Source organism: Mesoplodon mirus (assembly GCF_964341445.2).
Source record: "Mesoplodon mirus genome assembly, chromosome: 7".
NCBI lineage: Eukaryota > Metazoa > Chordata > Mammalia > Artiodactyla > Ziphiidae > Mesoplodon > Mesoplodon mirus.
Genome location: NC_138983.1, coordinates 99,214,090 through 99,235,512, shown reverse-complemented (window position 1 = coordinate 99,235,512; position 21,423 = coordinate 99,214,090). Strand labels below are relative to the sequence as shown.

General features: G+C 39.4%; 1 protein-coding gene across 2 annotated transcripts in view; it reads right to left on the bottom strand.

Annotated features, from left to right (window-relative positions):
* Window positions 1–14,761: 14,761 nt before the first annotated feature.
* The window catches only part of LOC309807240 (uncharacterized protein), a 122,318-nt gene continuing 115,656 nt past the window's right edge, over window positions 14,762–21,423 (bottom strand). For both annotated transcript variants that reach the window (XR_014294531.1, XM_082626588.1), the window contains one exon: window positions 14,762–15,112. Coding sequence is in view for 1 of the 2 variants with exons in the window: in XM_082626588.1 (XP_082482714.1) it covers window positions 15,101–15,112 (12 nt within the window). In the remaining variant the exon portion in view is untranslated. The remainder of the gene's footprint in view (window positions 15,113–21,423) is intronic.

The following is a 21,423-nucleotide window of genomic DNA, read 5'->3' as shown; positions in this document are numbered from 1 at the left end:
TTTTGCAAATGGTAATGTGAATTGTTGTTGCATAAACTATAGTGTTGAATCCCCAGTGTTTGCACTTGAGTTTCACAGCTCTGTGGTTTCCTGTCTTCTTCCTGAGACACTTAATCGCAGGTCCATCCTCGTCACACAGGGGGGTAAATTAGAGAACGATTAATATCACCATTTAAAGAAGAGAGACTGAAATCTCAACCATCCTGAACATAGGAGCTGAAGGGGCCTCTCAGCAGTTCAGAGAGTTATTAGCAAGCCAGTAGGCTGAATTCTGTTGTGTTTTCTCCGTAGCAGAGCCCTCCAGGTCCTTGTTTTGAGCTTATTTATTTTTATACACAATTCTGTATGGATACTGTTCATACTACTAAATAGTTGTATTAACTGGGTTTAACTGGTGATGTATTTACATGAAGATCTAACTTCGTTTTGTTGATATCTTTTTAGGGGCTTTCCATTCATCAAAGATTGTGATGTATGTAATCAGTTGGTGGTGTGTAGCTATCATATTTATGATATATAGGGCTTGAATTGGGAAAGGTGGATGGTCATTCTTCTTGCTTTTTAAACTGACAGAGCCTTACAAGAAGCATTTCCCTCTCTGAAATAAATCCATGTAAAACATGTTTGGTCGCTCTCCCAATGCAACTGTGTAGTTGTGTGGATTTGGCACACAACGGGCAGCCTTGTGGTTATGTCTGTAAACAAGGAAGCCTGTTTTCCAGTCCGCAAATCAGCTGTTACCCAGTGAGACGAACTTGACTGCCATTTCTGACCCCTCACATGGAGCTGTCATACTCAAGAATATTCGCATGTTTTCAAGAAACGTTGTTTGAGGGCTATATGTACAAATTCCTGATCTGAAAGCCAATATAAAGCAACATCTCCCAAACCTCTGCTCTCTCAACAAGGCCACACACGTTCCCTCGCTTATGGCCTCGTGGCAAGCGAATACTGTCAGTATCAGATTCTCCTTCCCAGTGGTCTTGGGAGACTGCCTAGTTGCTCTGTGAAAGGCACCACTGCTGAGGTTGAGAGAAGAGCATCTTGGGTGTCAGTCCTGGCCTTGCGTTCCCGGAGAGAGGGGTGTGCACCTCGTTCTCCTTTAGGGTTTTCCTAGGCTGCAGGGTTTGCTGCTTGTTGTCAACATGATGTCCTAGTGACTTGTCCTCTGCGTGGTTATATAATCCCAGCACAGCTCTTTATGATGTGTAGACTTTTATGGGGTTGTGGCCAGGTCAGTTTTAAATGTTTGGAAATGTCCTCTTGAACAACACTGCAGTGGCAGTGAAGCTTGCTGGGAGAATCGTTGCCCTAGTTTTGGCTTAAGGGTGGTGAGAAGATGAAGTTTTTGATGGGTCAGTTTTAGTTGTGTGTGTGTATGTGATTTATCTTTTAAAATTCTAATGTCTGTTATTCACAGCTTAGATATGTTGACTTCCTGATTATTCATCAGTCCCTTTACTGATGTATTTTCCTCTGAAAAACTACATTTTCTTCCAGACTGTTTTTGTCTGATGGTGAAGAATAAATTTTTCATTTGCAGTATAAAGTTGATCTGAGAAGAAATGTTTACCTTGGATCTTCACTTGGCTTCTGTGAAAGAAACTTAATAAAATAATATGGGCAATTCCCATTACTAATCCTAACCAGGTACAACAGAGGTCTGTACAGTAACATAGCAAAAATAAGTTCCTGTACTTTTACTTAGTCATTGCCTGTTTTACACTAAAGAGCAGTGAGAGACATTTATAAATAATGATACCTCAGATCACTTTTGTTAAATGTCCTCTAATATTTGGATATTTGGTATCTGGCTTGTGTTGTCTTTTATACAATCTTGTCTTCTTTCTTTGCACTTTAGTTTAACAACTCTGTGGTTTCCTATCTTCTTCTTGTGACACTCAGGTCCATCAGAATTTCCTGTGACTGTGGCAGTAGAGAGTCCTTCCTCCTCAGAAATCGAAGAGGTCGATGATTCCTCAGAACGTGTTCAGGAGGAGCCAGAGAAAATCCGTTTGAAACAAGAAGCATTGCAGGTACAAAGGTATCACTTTAAAGCTATAGAGAAGATTATTTTTCAAACGGAAGGCTGATCGCAACACAGCACAGCTTGTGTGAGGGTTCTGTTTTCTCCTCCCACCTGCATTGTATCCCCTTGAATGGTTCCTTAAGCTTAGACCAAGGTGAATGGTGGACATTTGAACTCTAAGAAACGGAAATCAAAACATGTCGTTAGTAATATATTTTCCTTTCCTTAGAACCTTAGTATATTAGATTTAGGGAGAAGCTTAGTGATCATAAGATAAGGAAATTGAGTTCTGAATGAATACAGTCAGCTGATTCAGTGCTCTTGTTTTACAGATGAGAAAATTGACAGTTCTAGTTGAACTCTCTTTTTATAAGAGGAAAATATGGCCTCATTTTAAATAAAAATAAAGTTGAAAAAAGTTTTGATGTTGATATTCTCCTTTCCTAAAATCAAAAATATCAAGAAGCTACGTTCTATTACCAAATAAACCTGACCTCTAATGTCATTCCATACTTTTGTTTGTATGGACAGAAAAGAAAAATTGATTTTTATAAGAAATTTTTGCACCTCAAAGTTAATATATTTATTTTATTTCAACCTTAATGCAGAGCTGAACATTTCTAGTAAATAAAGGAACACCATTTCGGGGGGACCTTGTCTTTGTGCTACAAAGTCCACGTTTAATTTTTTAAAATTATTTAATATGATTTTCTCTTCATATGAAACATGACACTTGACAGGTTTCAGAACTAATTATCCCATTATTGTAGGACTACGGGAATTACTCTTTGATTTTGAAAAGAGTTAGTTTTTTATTTTTTAATTAAAATTAATGATAGTATAGAGAAATTTTAAGAAAAGAACTTAGAAAATTATGAAATGTTAGAGTAGGAGAAATCTATATTTCATGTAGAGTTACTCCCTTTCGTTTTATAAATGAGCACCTACAATTTGTAGAACGTAAGTGGTTTATTAGTAAATGGCAGAGTATGACAAGACCCTAGAGCATCTAACCCACATTCCTTGTCCTTTTAGTTGTGGTGTATTCATTTCCTTCACGAATAGACCACGAGATTGTATTTGTAAAAGCAGTAATAGACAGTGGGGAAGTCCAAGAAGTTTAAACACTGGGACCACAGAATAGCAGATTCAGAATGCACTGAAAACCCTTTTAGCTCTTCTCTGTTTTGACAAGACACTACAATGATGGTATCAAAGTGTTTAAGTATATATGCCCACAACAATCAAGAGATTTCAACATAGTTTTGAAAGAGAGAAGACAGGTGGAAGAGTGTGAAACTGAAGCAGTAGAACAGAGGAAAAGCATCACCTAGAATATGCACAGGGACCACGTGCAACTGAGGAGGATTCTGACCCCACCTGCAGAAGTAGCTCCGTGCTTTGATGCGCATGTAGGAGAGAGTGTGGAGTTAGTTAAAAGTGTGACTGAAATAGGGGAGCTCATTGAAGGGTTGTGTTTCGAGGAGTGGACTCCCAGCCCCGCCCTCACCCTCCTGAAATGAGATGATTTCATTTTGAAAACAGTGAAACTGGCGAGAACTGGGGCAGCTATTGTGAGTTTTTACACTCTAGAAAATTGTGTTTGGGGGAGATCCTATTACAGTTACTGCCCGCTTCTTCCTGCATAAGAAGCCTATCAATCGTTGACTTCAGGGAGCTTTCTGCGCTCATTCTTAAACAGAAAATAACTGTCATTTGCCTGTTAGTTGAGTAAAGCTTACAACATGAGAGAGGGGGAAAAAGAGTGAAAGCATATCCTAGTAGGACCAGGGACAATTTAGGGAACAGAATAATTTAAGAAAAAACCCTAATTAGTATCCTGAGAGAGGTTTAAAAAGAGCTAGCAACTATAAAATAAGACTAGGGTATTAATGAAAAGGAGAATGGTCAGAAAGCAAAAGAGTTCTCCTGGAAATGAAAATATGGTTGCTGAAATAAATTCAGTAGGAATTTTAAAAATTTCTCAGTATATAAAAAAGAAAGACACAATGGAAAATGTGATAGAAATATGTTAGAGAGGCTGCATCTGGGAGATCCCACATGTTACTATTAGAAACTCCAGACCCAGAAAAAAAATGGAGGGAAGCTGTCAAAGGGCAACAAAATTCCCCACAGCTGAAAGTAGACATCAGGCCTCAGATTGAAAATAGTTATGCAAGATGAGCAAGAATAGACTCATACCTAGGCACCCTTCCTTGTGAAACGTTCAAATACTGAAAAAATAAATTAAAATAGAATAAAATACTGAGAGGATACATCCATTCCAGAGAGAAAAATACTGGTCTCCTAAAAAAAAAGGTTAAAATCTGACTTTATCATACTTGTCATGAGCACCATGGATCCTGGAAGGCATTAGAAAGATACCTCCAAAGTTTTTCAGGCACATACTTTTCACCCTAGGGGTTTGTATCCAGCCAAACTATCAGTCATACGTGGAGGCTGAAGAAGATATTTTGTACCCAAAGAAATTTGAAAAATTGACTTCCTGTGCTACACCTTAAGCTATTTATAGAAATAATCCAGCAAAATGAGTCAATAAACCAAGAAGGAAGGTAATAGGGGATTCAGTGCAGATTGCAGCTAGTCTAGAATGGAGAGGCTTCTATTGATTGTGTGATTGAGAGCTTCGAAACACCTTGAGGCATATCGTACTTACTAGGTGTTAGGCACTGTTGGAAGGGAGGAAGGAGAGGAAGAGGAGAAGGAACTTGAACTCCAGAGGAGAAAAGGCTCTACGGACATAAACCTGAAGCACACTAGACTATGGTTGATTTTTAACCTACTATTGGTGAGGAAGGGAAGAATCCACTTCAGCTTGACACTATAGATGTCCCCTTTTCAGTGACACACAGGGGTAATGACCACCTATCTAATTTGTTGTCCAAACCGGAACTTGTCCAAACTCCTTACACTTCAACAGTGTAAGGAGGCACTCGAATGCTGTAACATCAGGACAACAGGTATAAACTGGAACAGCCCAAGGCGGCTTGGGGTATGTGGTCACCCTGCACAAGGGCAGTGACACTGGCACAGTATGGAACGAGGTGTAGTCTATACACAGAGACACAGTACATCTGCAGTGGGCAATATTAATTTCATTGTAATAATGGCAATACTGTCTTGGTTTGCAGCTTTTATTGTCAACGTGCATGTAATCACAAATAACTAAAGTAAACTATACTTAGTATGTGTTAGTATTAACTTGGTATGTACTGAAATGTATTGTGTAGTAGTATGTACTTAGTATATATTAGGCTCTAAGTGTTTTTGCATATATTAACTCATTTAATCCTCTGAATAGCCTTATGAGGTTGGTGCTAATATCATTCCTACTTTTGAGAACAGGAAGCTAAGACAGGGAAGGAACTTGCCCAGGCTGTACCTAATTTAAGGTTGGATCGAGGCTTTGAGTTTAGGCTCTCTGCCTGTTCTCTTAAACCTTACTCCGTACTGACTCTCAAATAACAGAAGAATTAACTGCACATAGAATAGAATATAAATTTCAACTTTGACAATGTAAGAGCTAGGTTTGGAAGGTAGACAGGAGGTTGAAAAAAGGGAAGATGGTATGAATGTCCTTATTTTACAAAGCGTGACGTTGAGAGAGTTTCTAGTTGATCAACAATGTAGGTTTTTAAGTATATCACTACATGTCAAAGAGATCATGAGCAGTGGAATAACTCATGATGACATAACTTTACTGAGCAGTGTGGACATAGGAAAGAATGTAGAGGAACTAAACCCTTACTTGTTAGTAATTCAGAAAGTGAACAGATAATGCCTCCAATTTAGTGAGAAAATAGTCATGTGAGAATATTACTTGGAAATGCAGAAGAATTCAAAATGACAATAGTTGGATCTCCCAGGTGGCGCAGTGGTTAAGAAACTGCCTGCCAAGGCAGGGGACATGGGTTCGAGCCCTGGTCTGGGAAGATCCCACATACCACGGAGCAGCGAAGCCCGTGCACCAGAACTACGGAGCCTGTGCTCTAGAGCCCGTGAGCCACAACTACTGAGCCCATGTGCCACAACTACTGAAGCCTGCGCACCTAGATCCTGTGCTTCATAACAAGAGAAGCCACCGCAATGAAGAGTAGCCCCCACTCGCCGCAACTAGAGAAAACCTGCACGCAGCAACGAAGACCCAATACAGCCAAAAGTAAATAATAATAATAAAATAATAAAAAATAACAATATTTGACGTAAACCTCATAAAAAAGGAAATCCATACAGCCAGTAAACAGAGGAAAGTGTACAACTTCATTAAGTAATAAGTGAAAAGTGAGTCAAAACCAAGGAAACTACATGTCAATCAGATTGACAAATACATAAATAAAAAGTCTGGTATTGTAGGCCTGAAGTACTATGGGAATCTTCTACCCTGTTTATACTGGAGTATAAATCGACACAACTACTTTGGAAAGCATTTAGCCCTCTCCATCAACTGAAGGTATATAAATAGCCTGTGAGCCAGCAGCCCTCACCCCCGCCCTGTGTAAATGCACCAGAATAACGGGCACAGCAGGGGATTCCTGTCCATGATTTGCATTAGCACAAACTGAAAACAAACCAAATGTCCATTAAGAGTCAAAAAAAAATGATGTGTATTTGTACAGTGGGAAAACTATCCAGCAATAAAATTGAATGAACTAGAGCTACAGGCAGCAATGTGGATGAATTTTTTAAACCAATGTTGAGAGAAAGAAATAAGATAGAAAAGACTTCATATACTATGATCCTGTACATAAAGTTAGATGTTGACACAACTAAACTCTTTTGTTAGGGATGCATGCAGGTTAAAGGAAATGACTGTCAAGAAGTGAGGTTGGTGTTTAACCGGGAAGAGGGAAGGAGCTTGTGATGAGAAAAGGATATGGGGGGTTTTTGCGATGCTGACAAGTATCAATACTTTCAGATTCGAGTAGTGCTTATGTAAGTATTCTCTTTTTATTTGTCACATTCACAGTTTTGTTCTGTGCACTTCTCAGTATACATATCATATTTTACAATTAAAAACTGCGTAAAGAATCGGTCGCTTCTTGAGTGCTGGATGTGGGAGTGGGATGAGACCGTTTCATTTTAAGCCCTTCACTACTGTTTGCATTCGCATGTTCATTCATTCAGCATTAATTGCACATATTCTATGTACCAAGCACTCTTCTAATTTTATATGTGTTTTAACTCATGTAATTCTCACAAGAGCTCTGTAATATGGGAGCTTATCTCCATTTTATAGATGAGGAAGTTGAGGCCTAGAGTTATAGAACTTGTCCAAGGTTCTGTAGCTAATGGGTAGTGCCAGGCCCATTTGCCTCAGAGAATCTGAATATTTACAATATAATCTAAAAGAGAAATTTAATGACTAATTATAAGCAAAAAAATTGCACACTAAAGAAGATGACAAGTTTTCATCTATCCAGTTAGAGAAAAACACACAGTCTGTCTTTCACACTCGTACATCTTATATGTACGTGTGTGGCAGGGATTTTCCTTATTAAGCAATTATTTATTGACCGTCTACGTTGTGCTAGGCACAGGTGCTGGGGATAAACACTTAATAAAATACACCCCCTATCTTCAAATAACTTGCACTCTAAGTGAGGAAGTAAGCCAACAGTTATAGTAGAGGTTATATACCAAGTGATACATCGCTGATGGCAGTGTAAAATCTCAGAAATCTTTTGGAAAGAAGTCTGGAGGTAGGTACCTCAGAGCCTTAAAAATGTTCATTTGCTTTGATCTCAAACTCATTTTTATGGATTTATTGTAAGAATGTTATTCTCAATATGGAAAAATGCCTTCATGCATAAAAACGGTTATTTTGTCTGATAATACTGAAAAGTTGGAAAGAATTTAAATGTGTAAAATGGTTAACCAGTAAACCCACTCAGTGGAATATTTTGTAGCCCACACAAAAAAATCAAGGTTATGAATCCCCTGATTATATGAGAAATGCTTGATTTCAATGTTAAATGGAGAAAAGTTGAACATAAAATTTGATATCCAATATGATGGGAGCTTTGTCCCAGAAAAATCACCCTAGCTGGTGTACAGAAGGGTGGAATGGAGAGCAGATGGCAGGAAGGAAAATTATTCCAAAGCCTTATCATTAGTCTTACTTAAGTAATAGAATATCAAGCAATTTTACTTTCTAACTTTTTTGGTTCCATATTTCCATGTAAGGGACATGAATTCTGAATACTTTGTAGGAGGAGGGTACACTTTTTCACAAAAATTGAACACTGTGTTCTAATTCCCTCCATTAGAGGGAGAAACTGTTGCATGTAATTGCACTTTGATGTGCTATTTAGAACCAGTCAGGAATTTTAATCTACCTTCCTCTGACCGTGCTGAGGGTTTTTTGTTTTTTTGTTTATTTGTTTAGAATTTCTTTGAAATCAGTTTTAGAAGATTGATTAAACCATTATATTAAAAGTAGAGGAATTCTGCAATTTTTTTCCCTTTTTCCCCATTGAAAATTTGACTGGCTTTAGTAATGAACCATTAAAGAATTTGAAGTTCTTAGACTCTCAATTTTTTAAACATGTTCTGAATATAAAAATATATGTTCATTGAGCAAATGTTTGAAAACAATGAACTTCTTGAAGGAAATAAAAGCCACCTCTGCATGTACACACACCTAATCTGCTCTTTTGTCTTAAAAAAGTATCCGAAATATTTTGCCATGTCACTAACTACTCTTCTACATCAGAGAATTTGATTAAGCTTATGCATCATCTCCCAGGAAAAACGCACAGATATATTTTGAATGTAGCACTCCTGAAGCCCATTCATGAACTCTGGTTGAGACCTCTTGTCATTCTTAGTGGCTTCATAGCGCATTCCTTCAGACGATGAGCTGTTTTTATTTAAACCAGTCCCAATTCGGAGGCTCTTAGCTTTCTTCTAGGGTTTGGTTATAAACAATCTTATGAAATCATGTTGGTAGATAAATCTTTGCCCACATCTTTGATTTCCTTAGGGTAAACTCCTGATGTAGGATTGTTGTTAGGTACCAAAAGCTACTGTCCAGAAAGTGATACCAGCTCCTCTCCCAATGATGGCATATAATAGAGTTCCTCATTCTTTAAGTGATTGTTCAAAGCGGTTAACATGTATAAATATACCTTACTGTTTTCATAAGTATAGGTATTATGATTGTTTATCACTGCATAAGAAACCACCCCAAAACAGTGGCCTAAAACAATGACAATCATTTATTTTGCTCACGAACCTGGAGGTTGAGTAGAATATTAATTCTTTTACTACACTCTTACTGACTGAAAACAATACCTATTTGACTAGCTCAGAGTTCTGTAGGTCAGAAGTCCAGGCACAGCGTGACTGGGCTTCCTGCTCAGATACACATGGGAACATGTGGGTTCCCTCCTGAGAGTGTTAAAGCACGTGAAATTTAAGTGTAAGATATTGAGCCCCAAACGTTGGATGTTCACCATAGTTTGTGTGGGCCACAGAGCTGAAATGAAGATGTCAGTCTGGCTGTGTTAGCGTCCAGAGGCTCTGGGAAAGAATGCCTACAGGCTTCTTCCGGCTTGTTGGCATAATTCAGATTCTGCAGTTGCAGGACAGAGGTCCCCATTTCCTTGCTGGCTGTCAGTCGGGGGAGAGTTTCAGCTCCTAGAGGCCTCTCGCTTGCCTTCCCTGCCGCAGCATTGGACCTCTTCAGAGCCAGCAATGGAGAGTCTCCCTCTTGTCCCTTTTGTACTTCAATTCAGGAAGAGTTCAGGTCCTTTTCATGGGGTGCCTGAGTAGGCCACATCCACCTAAAATAATCTCCCTATCTTAAAAGATCAACTGATGTTGAACCTTAATTCCATGTGCAAAATCCCTTCACTACAGCACCTACATTTAGAGTTTGATTGGATAAGTGGAAGGTTTGTGTACTTCAGTAAGTGGTCATCTTGGGGGCTCTGTCAGAATTCTGCCTATTGCAAGCAGTGTCCCCACTTCAAGGACCGAAGTGTCTTAGTTCCTAAAACTCCTAAGATAGTTTATCAGTGTTCATTTTATTTCAGTGACCTTGGTGAAGGGAAGACTACCACCTCCGTGAGCAGGAATGGCAGCCAGCTTCCTGAGTCCACAGTGTGGCTCTGCTACTTAGTGGTGTGACCTCGGCTGTGCTGCTCTACTTACTCTACTTCTCTGCCTCTGTTTCCCTCATCTGTAAAATAACATGGAGTTAGTGATCGTTCTTTCCTCGTAGGGTTTTTTGTTTTATAAATTTATTTTTGGCCGCATTGGGTCTTCGTTGCTGCTCGCCAGCTTTCTCCAGTTGCGTCGAGCGGGGGGCTACTCTTCGTTGCGGTGCGGTGGCTTCTCTTATTGCGGAGCACAGGCTCTAGGCGCGCAGGCTTCAGGAGTTGTGGCACGTGGGTTCTAGAGCGTAGGCTCAGTAGTCGTGACGCACAGGCTTAGTTGCTCTGCGGCATGTGGGTTCTTCCTGGACTAGGGCTCGAACCCGTGTCCCCTGCACTGGCAGGCGGATTCTTAACCACTGTGCCAGTAGGGAAGTCCCCTCTTAGGGTTTTGATGATTCGATTATTTAATACCCAGGGAACTCCAGGAACAGTGCTTGACTGTAAATTGCTTTAAAAGTGATTACTTTTTTAAAACATGCTTTTGAAACTGCAATTATGCAATTCAGGTATGCTAAGCAGGTTCGTTAATAGGACTTCCTGCTATAAAGAGACCCACAAATAAAAATAGAATTTTTCTTTCTTGGTCGTAACTTCTTATTTCTGACTTACTATGTTATATGCATATGCCTTTTATGGTGGGCTGCCACAAATTTATGTTGGAAAGAGTGGAATTTAAATAAATCTTTGCAAATTTGATAGATTTTGATCATTCATTTCACTGGCATGGTATGATATGACCAGTAGCAGACTAAAATCTGAGTTCACTTCTGGCTCTGCCCCTAAATCCTGATGAGACCAATAGCTGGAAAGGCTTTTGGATATTATACTATGAATTAGTTATAATATTGACTCTGTTTGCTTAGGAAACCCTGGAGCAGTGCCTAAAGCAGTTAAAGGAGGAAAGAGTAATAAGACTGAAGGCTGATAGACGAGTCAGTGAGGTAAACACGTTTCATCTGCTTTTGAGAGTGTTTTGGTTTTATTTCGATTTGATTTTAAGCCATATACACATATTTTGTAAGCTTTAGAACTGTAATATGTTGCAAATTGGTGGTATCATATGGACTTTTGCATGTACTGGTATTTAGTGATCATATGATCTATATTCCAGAAAGCATGTTTTTAAAGATGTGAAAATCTGGTTTTGTGTATGTGTGTGTGTTTGTGTGTGCTTTTATATGACATTAGCTTATTTCCTGTTCATGATTCTTTGATTCAAGAAGGCACCTTCTGTGCATGTATTGTATATACAGTAACATAAAAGACATGATGAGACTCTCCTGGCAATGAATTAGGAAAGTGAATCATTGAAATAAATTTAAGATATTGGAAAACTTCTAAGAATGCAATGAAAGATAAAAATATATACTATGAGAATTACATTAGGTAATGTGCATGAAAGCAGGGCATAATCTAAAAAGTTCTATCTAAATATAATTTATCACAGGGTGAGTGTAGGGAGGAATTTTTGAAAGTGCATCCATTGGATTGGCAGACACTCATTCAATAAATGTTGAGCACCTGCTCATGTAAGGCAAAAGGGGCATCATGAACATTAACGGCCTTTCTGAGAAATACGAGAGTTGAGCTTACAGGGGGTTTTAAGTGCGTAGATGATGAGCAGAAGGGGAAGAGTGCACGGGGGTGAATATGTTGAAGAAGCCAAAGAAAATATTGGTGATCGTACATTTAATAAATTGGGTTGGGTATGATTTAGGACTTTTAAACGTAAGCATTAGATATTTTACTCACTAAAGTTAATTCTTAACATTCAGCAGAGTTGTAATATGTTTTGTTCAAATCAGATTCTATAACTCACTTTCTAATTTAAGGGAAACTTAAAGCAGGTCATTTTCTAATGTGGAATGAGGCTCCATTATGAATTGAACCAGTTAGAAATGTGATCTTTTGTGAAAGATCATTAATAAAACGGTAGCTTGGGTTTATTTATATACCACCTAAGTGTTATATAGGAAACTTTGTTGGGTGCCTGTGAGTTTTGGTTATTATGTGATAAGGTCTCTGTCTTTACTGGCGGAGGGTTACATTAATTATAAATTAATTACATTTTGAGTGTTTTAGTTTTGTTCCTTGAAACTAGGCAAGACTACTTTTTGTTTGTTTGTTTGTTGTTTTTTTTGGGTTTTTTTGCGGTATGTGAGCCTCTCACTGTTGTGGCCTCTCCCGTTGCGGAGCACAGACTCCGGATGCGCAGGCCCAGCGGCCATGGCTCACGGGCCCAGCCGCTACGCAGCATGTGGGATCTTCCCGGACTGGGGCACGAACCCGTGTCCCCTGCATCGGCAGGCGGACTCGCAACCACTGCGCCACCAGGGAAGCCCAAGGCAAGACTACTTTTGATGACAATGAGAAAAAATCATGTCAGACGTTTTCAGTCTTCTTGTATAGCTGGAACATGAAAATGCCCAGTTAAGAAACACAACTTTCTCTTTGTCTGAAGCCCTTCATGCCCACTCATTGACAAGCATGATCCTGGATGATGAAGGTGTTTTGGGCAGCACTGAGAATTCTTTTCAGAAGTTCCATGCTTTCCTGGTTCTCCTTAAAGATGCTGGGTTAGTTCATTTCTCTTCATGGCATTCTTCTCTTTGCCACTCTAATGGTAGTTTGCTGAGGAACTGGAGCAATTTTCATCACTTACGTGGCTATATTTAGCCAAATTTAGTGTAATTATAGGTAATATAGTTGACGTTTTAAAATGAGGAATTAAATTTTTTAAGAAATGCAAATAGGGAAGCCTGCTTTGGTAGAGTGGGGAGCCCATTATAAAAGAGTAACCTGTAGACAGAGTAATTAGTAGGTATAGTTGTTTTGTAAAGACTAAATTAAAGGCAGTTTTCATTGAAAATAGTCGGGAATGCATAAGAATTTTCCTTTCACTTCTTTTGCTTGTTTGATAAGTTTGAATTAAAGTTATCTTTGCCTTAGACATAAAAATGATTATTAATCTGCAGGGGAGATATAGGTCAGTGGTTCTCAACCAGGAGCAATTTTGCTGAAAGAGGGAAGTGGAGATTGATAGTTGATGGAGCGGTGTTTTGTCAGTGAATGAATTGGTGTTGGTGTTGGGAAGGAAGGAACAAACACATTCTTGGAAACTGGAGGAAAGGTGGTAAAGAAGTGTGGGAATGGAGGTGTGACAGGCAGTGGACAGGGTGCATGGTACATATTGAAGCTGCTAGTGAGACAGTGGGATGTCTCCTAGAGGATGAATCTGGAAAGGGCTGAGGATTTGGGGGAGAGAGAGGCTTGTAGTCTGGAGTAGGATGTTGGCTTTTAAGATTTTAGAAGTAGGGCTTCCCTGGTGGCGGAGTGGTTGAGAGTCCGCCTGCCGATGCAGGGGCTACAGGTTCGTGCCCCGGTCTGGGAGGATCCCGCATGGCGCGGAGCGGCTGGGCCCGTGAGCCATGGCCGCTGAGCCTGCGCGTCCGGAGCCTGTGCTCTGCAACGGGAGAGGCCACAGGAGTGAGAGGCCTGCGTACCGCAGGAAAAAAAAAAAAAAAAAAAAAAAGATTTTAGAAGTATTTCATGATTGTAGGTCTGGGGAAATCTAAACTGCTCTTCTGTGATTATAATAACCTTTGTCTTTTCTCCTTTCCTCCTCTCGTCTAGGCTTGGGCAGTTGGCCAAAATGGCTGGTATAGATCAGTCAGATTTTCATTTACTAGGTCGTCCCTCGATGAATTCTACTGTTAGTAGTCCACGTAAAGAAGAAAAGAAGGCACTTGAAGAAGGAAAATCAGAATCAAAACAGAGTGCCCCATAACAAATGCAAAATAGCCAAGTAAATGGACAGAACAGCACTTAATGATTCTAAGAGTGATTAGCAAAAAGGAAATGACCAAGTCAGGGAGAAAACAATAATGATCAGTCTCGAATAGTTCACATGCTCGGGAGCTAGAAGACTCTGGAGTCCTTTCCAAATTTGAGATTAGTAAATGTGTGCCCATTTCATGATACTGTACTTTTGTAAATAAGGAGACTGGAAGTTCTTGAGAAAATTTATGAGTTAAAGCAAACTATCCTTAATGAAGAAAGAAGACATTAGAGAAAATATTCCAGATTTTAAATTGTATAAATGTCTATTCTGTTCATATTTTATCTAGGTTTCTATTTGTATTCAGTCAGCTTACAATGAAGGAACACTAATGAAGGTACACATACTGATATAATTTTTAAAATAAGTAATCCAGACATAGCTAATAAGTAACATATTAGAGTGAATCACCTGGTTATGGGAATGGGAGGGGAAAACCTGTCAGCTTTTCCTCTAGCCTTACTTGGAGCCCCCATCAGCCAATCTCAGAGTGGCCTTGGGAACTGACAGCTTGAGAACACAGTCTGGTCACAAACTATATACGGTTTACATGTGCCTGGAGGATAGCAAAGAAATTAATTATCTTACAGAATAGGGTTTTATTTTTAGTGAGGGAAAGGAAATGGGTAATAACTACCCCAATCACCAAAGTGTGAAAACGTAGCGGACATAGCCTTGGATATAGCTAGGTTAAGCTGAGAATCACTTGGCAAGATATAATTACAAAAAAAACTGGCTCTGAAATCTTCTGATTAATCAATGGACTGTGTTAATAATAAGATTACAGAGTAACATTGAAGTTTTGAACTCTACTTTTTAATGGTTGGCTTTGTTCATCACTGAACTTTTGTCTTGTCTTTTGTCTTCCCCTCCACTTTCCGAAAATTACAGGTGATGCTAGGATTCCTTTGCCTCTCGACTCCTTCCGTGTCCCAGCGTCTACTCAGGAGGCCTTAGAAACTTCCAAAGACAACCTGGGGGTGCCAGTCACAGAGCAGCGGCAGGAGTCTTTTGAAGATTTCATTGCTAGGACATGTTCTCCTTCAGCAGACGTCATTTCTGGAACTGGAAGTCAAAGAAAAGAAGAAGAATTATCTAGAAATAGCAGGTCTTCTTCAGAGAAAATGAGCAAAGCAGGTGAATAGACCAAAAACTACTCTGCTAAGAAACAACCTGGGAAGGACCTGCATTCCTGCTCTGACTCACCTGTAAAGCAGAAAAGCAAAGGAATTGGGCAAAATAATTCTTTGGTTAATAAACCAATTAAAAGTGAGTCTTCGAAAAAACACATTTCTGTTAAGAAAGAGAGTAGAATAGTGACTGTTTCATCAAAGACAACTAAAAGTAAACTCAGTCTACTAGAACAGTCTGAAAGTGATACTCTTGGATCTGATTGTGAATTTCAAGAAAGCATCCATACTCTATCACGCCTAACGTAGGTCTACATCTTTTAAAATTATGTTTTTGCCTTCAAATTTTCATAAATTACTTATGTTATTATTATAGCATATGGTGTTTTCAGTTACTTGACTGGAAGCCATTAGAGAAAGATTTTTTTATCTATACTTTTTTATTATAATGAAAGTTTGGGTGTACTTTTCCTTGTAACACTTTGCACCATTCATTCAGCTAGTGTTTACTGAGGGCTTCATATGTACAGTACTTTTCTGGGTGCTGTTGCTTTCAGCAGTGAACAAAATAAAGCCTTTACTCTCCTGGAACTAGCACTCTGTGGTGGCAGAAAACATAAACAACAAAGCAGGCTAAGGGTTAAAAAGAGATGGGAATAATAAATGGAATAATTTTACCATTTGGTTAAACATCAAACTATTATATAAATCACACGGCCAGAAGCCATTGACATATTTTAATTCATAATAACCAGAGAGCCTCAAACATTTACCAAGGCACTTAAGCGTGTTTATGGATTACAGCAACGCTCTGAGGTAGGGAACTCTTACCATCCCCATTTTATAGATGAACAGTCTGAGGAGACATTATGTGAGTTGCCCAGAATTACACAGCTATAAGTAAGTGGGAAGTTGCAATGTGACCCGAACCCATGCTCTTTTTTTTTTTTTAACGTATGGACTTTATTATCTTTCATTTGTTTCTGATTTATGTGAATTTTTTTTTAAAGATTTTTTCTGCTGTCAACCATTTTTAAAGTGTTTATTGCATTTGTTACAGTATTGCTTCTGTTTTATGTTTTGGTTTTTTGGCCTCAAGGCATGTGGGATCTTAGCTCCCCGACCAGGGATTGAACCCTCACCCCCTCCATTGGAAGGCGAAGTCTTAACCACTGGACCACCAGGGAAGTTCCCCTTATGTGACTATTTTTCTGGCAATTTTTTTAAATTTTATTTTTTATTGACATACACTTGAATTACAGTGTTGTGTTAATTACTGCTGTACAGGAAAGTGACTCAGTTACACATTTATGTACATTCTTTTTCATATTCTTTTCCATTATGGTTTATCACAGGATATAGAATATAGTTCCCTGTGCTCTACAGTAGGAACTTTTTGGGGTTTTTTTAAATACATGCACTTTTTAAAAATAAATGCATGTATGTATTTATTTTTGGCTGTGTTTGGCCTTTGTTGCTGCACGCGGGCTTCCTCTAGTTGAGGTGCACATGCTTCTCATTGTGGTGGCTTCTCTTGTTGCAGAGCACGGGCTCTAGGTGCCTGGACTTCAGTAGTTGTGACATCCGGCTTAGTTGCTCTCTGGCATGTGGGATCTTCCCGGACCAGGGCTTGAACCCATGTCCCCTGCATTGGCAGGCGTATTCTTAACCACTGCGCCACCAGGGAAGTCCCACGTAGGACCGTTTTGTTTATCCATCCTGTATATACACCAGTTTGCATCTGCTAATCCCAAACTCCCAATCCAACCCTCTCCCACCCCCTCCTCCTTGGCAACCGCCAGTCTATTCTCTATGTCCTTGGTTATGTTTCTGTTCACACATAGGCTGTAACCAGGCTCTTAATTACTTTGTTATCCTGTTTCCTTGTTAAGAGAAGAAGGGTTTAAGGAAGGCACTGAGAGAAGCCAGTGACCAGTAGAAGTGCAAAAACAGTGGGGCTGTCAGAAAGCACACCTGTCTCCTTCCCCCATCTGAGCAGAACTTTTAAATGGCAGAGTATGTAAGAGTATGTGATGACACATCTCTGGATTAAATGATGTCTCCCTGGTAAAACATGTACAGATAAGTCTTTAGTTCAGTCAGAGTGAAAGGTGAGATGAGAGAAAAGCTGGAGTGTCAGATTTCTGGTAGAAGGTCCTGCCTGATTGTTACTAAGAGGGCTACTACAGTACTAGTTAGTTCCTTAGTCATGGGTTGAGTGTTAGAGGAGTGAAACAACGAGCAAGATGTAGTGTTGGCCCTTTAGCAGTGGAGTGAGAGGGGAAGACGCACAGCAGATGTCTCATCCTGCACGTGACCTGCTGTGACGGGCATATTCAGGGCGTTTAGTCAGTGTTTGTGGAAGAAGAGGGGGAGCCGTGAGGCAAAGAAAAGTCATCAAAAGAGGCAGTCCCTAAGCTAAGTCTTAAAGGACTCGTGAGAAACTGGTGAGTCAGCTGGTGAAAGGCAAGGATACTCAAGGCAGAGTGGACAGCGGAAGTCCAGAGCCGTGAGTGTGCGAGGGGTGTGTCACAGAGCCACAGGCACAGGCTCTGGAGGATCAGTGCAGTGTCCCCAGGCAGCGGCAAGTGCCCCTAAAGGAGGCAGCGAGGAGGAGGAGAGCGGGTCTTAACCACCCATGTGTGTGGAGCTGGTTTCCTCAGAAAATAGCTAAGAATGGAAGGGACAAGTTCAGGTGGCATTTTAGACCACTGACGTCAGTATGGATGAGGAATCTGAAGAAGCCTGGAGATAATTATGCCCCACTCTTCTGAGGAGCAGTGCTTTATATTTTCAAGTGGGATTTTCACGCTGCCACCTCCTCTCCTGCCCCTACTGAAAGGTTTATAGGCCGGCAGAAGGGAGAACCTGGCTTAAGTAAAGTTAATCAGGTTCCTTTACTGTACAGCTTCTCGGGGCTGCTGTAGGCTAATGTTCATTCTGGATCGTCACAGCAGGCGTATGGTACACAGCCATCCTCAAAGCTATTTGACCCTAGAGTCCTTTTCTAATAGAATGTCTAACAACTGGTTCCACCAAACAGCAATTTCGTAACTTCTAGACCAGGTAACGGCAAGAAGAAAGGGGTCTGAAATAAGGTATAGATGAAGGGAGGAAATAAGTTCTAATTGTATTTAGGAAATTACCAGCAAGACTTGACCTTGGGAAGTAAGGAAGAAGTAGGAGGCGGAGGCTGAACCCCCATCTGTGTGACTAAGGTTGGGTGGTGGTATCATTGAGTTTGGAAATAGGGGATAAAGAACTGAAGTGGGGAAAAGACTTGAGTTCTGGACATGTAGAATTTGAAAGCACCTGTAGAATTCCGAAGACAAACTGGTAGATAACTGGACATGCACGTGAAGACATGGAAAGATAAAAATTTGAATGTCACCAGCACATAGCAGCCATTAAAATCATGAAAATGGATGAGATTTCAGAGAATTGTGAGTACTGACAACGTTTAAGTAATAAGCAGAGAAAGAATTCTGGGAAGGAGAGAGGTGATAGAGTTTCAAGAAGGAGGAAGTAGATGACAGTGTCATCCTTCAGAGAATGTAAGTGTCCATTGGATTTGGGCAGTTAGGTCCCCAGTGACCTTAGAGCAGTGCAGTGAAGTGGTGGACGAAAAGCCAGATGGCAATAAACTGAGGGTGTAGGGCTGCCTGTCGGGGCCAGGCGGGGCTAGTGAGGACAGTGGGAATAGGCTACTCTCAAGGAGTTTGGATGAAAAGAGAAAATAATTAGCAAAAAAGAATTTTTTAGAATGAGAAGGACTTCTATTTTATATGTTGAAATGAAGGAACCAATAAAGGAGATCCTGAAGATGTAGACAATAATTTAGAGAATTGGGGAGACATGGACATATGAATAAGAAAAAAAAAACCTTGCACAGTATATAAAAATCACTTGTATCCTTCGAGCTGGATGGATACTGGTAAGTTTGGGAGGAAATAAAGGTAAGAAGAGATAGAAGTTAAAGAAGTTTATACTGATAGCCTCAGTTTTCTTTGACACAGATTTTTCAGAGACACATATATACGTATACATAATTACCGTTTGAAAATTCTTTCATAGTTACATGTTTTATTAATCACGTCTGAGAAAAGTCACTGATTTTCATTTTGTACAGCATTATCTTGTAAGGACAAGATACAGTGACAACTTCCATGCTTTTTGCATATCAGAGCTGACACTGAAAGTATCTGCATAATTGAATTTTCACTTCTTATTTGTAATAAGTTTATCCTTAGGAGGATACTTTCATAGTGTTTGATCACAGATGAGTTTGGGCATTGCTATCACTCAATAATGTTAAGCATCTGTCAGGTTCTCTCCTATACTATATATTAATTTTTTGTCCCTTAAGCAAATATTTATTGGCGGCCTGTGGGAGTAAGATACACCTAGGTCCTCTTTCCTTGGTATATTCACAAAAGCCTCTGAAACTAAATTTCCAAGTCAGGCCATACTAAGGCCTGGCATAATAAGTTTTCATTGTTAACAGTTTTTTTGTGTTTGTGGGGGTTTTTTGTTTTTATTTTTTTGAAGCAAGGATAAGACACTGTCTTAACTCAGTAGTTGTCCATTCATTAATAAGTCAAAGAAGACATTGATGAAGCATGGTGTTTTGAATATCCTTTCCACAGAATAGGTAATGAGCCATCCTGAAACTCTGGTGAGATGCTTATCATTTTCAGATTTTGGAGTGGCTGAGAAAACCCTATTACACCTTGAATTATCACTAGAAACATGAATTCAGCCAAATAAAAACAGTGCCTCTGCCTACTGAGGTGGTCAATTTCCATCTCAACAAAAGTGACCATTTCTCCTTTAGATTAAAATCAAGAAAATCCCCTCTGTCCAGGATGCGATAATGGGGTGCACGAAAGAGGAAAACTGGAGCTATTCCCTCTTTACACCTGAACAGTGAATTCATTCTGATATCAAATATTTGTTATGATTCTGTTATGACCAGGTGCTTTATTGTTTAGAGATCAAGTTACTGTTCATTCTTGGTAAGTAAGAAAAATCCACGTTTTAGGACTCTGAATAGTAACTTTATATATATATTATATATATATATATTAAAAATAAATATGTATATTATATGTAATATATATTCCACCTATTCAACAAAATTGTAACTTTCATCATCTCTTACGAATGATGAACTGTATTCACTCTTTGGAAAGGGCTTATAGGGAATTAAAGTCTCCATATACTTTTTATATAAGACCGTGGAAACCAAATTCTCAACTGGGAGCAAACTTAGGTTTTGCTATGAAGGTTTATGCTTGCCTGGCCTTAGAGTGGTAGGCCAGGAACTCAAGTTTTTTTCCTCTAAGTTACTTTCATTGATGCCACCCTGAAAAAATTTGGAGGGAGTATTTTTGAAATAGCTTTATCTCAGTAACCCTTTAAAAATGCTTCAGGGTATGGGGAACATAACTGTCAAAATGTTCCAGCAACTCTTGTTGATTTAAGTGTAACTGATCAGGAGCAATACAGGAAGGAGCTGAGTACAAAAGACAAAAGGCGTGAGGCTATTTCATGTATTGTTTTTGGCTTATTGTCCAAAACAGAGAAAGTCTCATACACTGGCGCAGCCAAGGTCCCCTACTGTTCTCTCCTTTTAGTAGAAATAAAAGAGAGCTCGTTTCTCAATAGCAGCATTCTATCCTTAAGTGGGTACACAGTGATATTCTGATGGTCTCTGGAGCAGAGAATAATTCCGTGGCAGCTCTGACCTCCAGTCACCGGGTCCTCTGTAACTTAGTCTTTCATGGCCAAGGACTATAATCATTATTTCGATTTATATTTAGCATCTCAAAATGGAAAGGATTCCATGGACAACAAAGCAGGAAGTGATTTCATGAAGTGTTTTAGTATGGATAAAACAATAAACTATAAAAATACAAATCATCAGTAAAGCTTTTTCTTTCCAGAGAACTATATTCAGAAATTAATGTAAGCCTCTAAGGTGCGCATGTGTGTTTTTTCACCCATGATCATGTCTGTATGTGTGTGCATTCCACTGCTACAGGAGACATGCACAATGATATCAGATTTGTACTGGTTTCTCCCAAGAACTGTGTGCTCGCAGGGTTCGTTCAGGAAGGTGAGTGCCCTACCACCACATCACAGTCATATCTCATCACCTTCGGCAGGAATAGTTTAAACTTTAACCTCATATGCAGGCTTATTAAATTAGTGTTACTCATCAGAACTTGCTTACTAATAAAACAA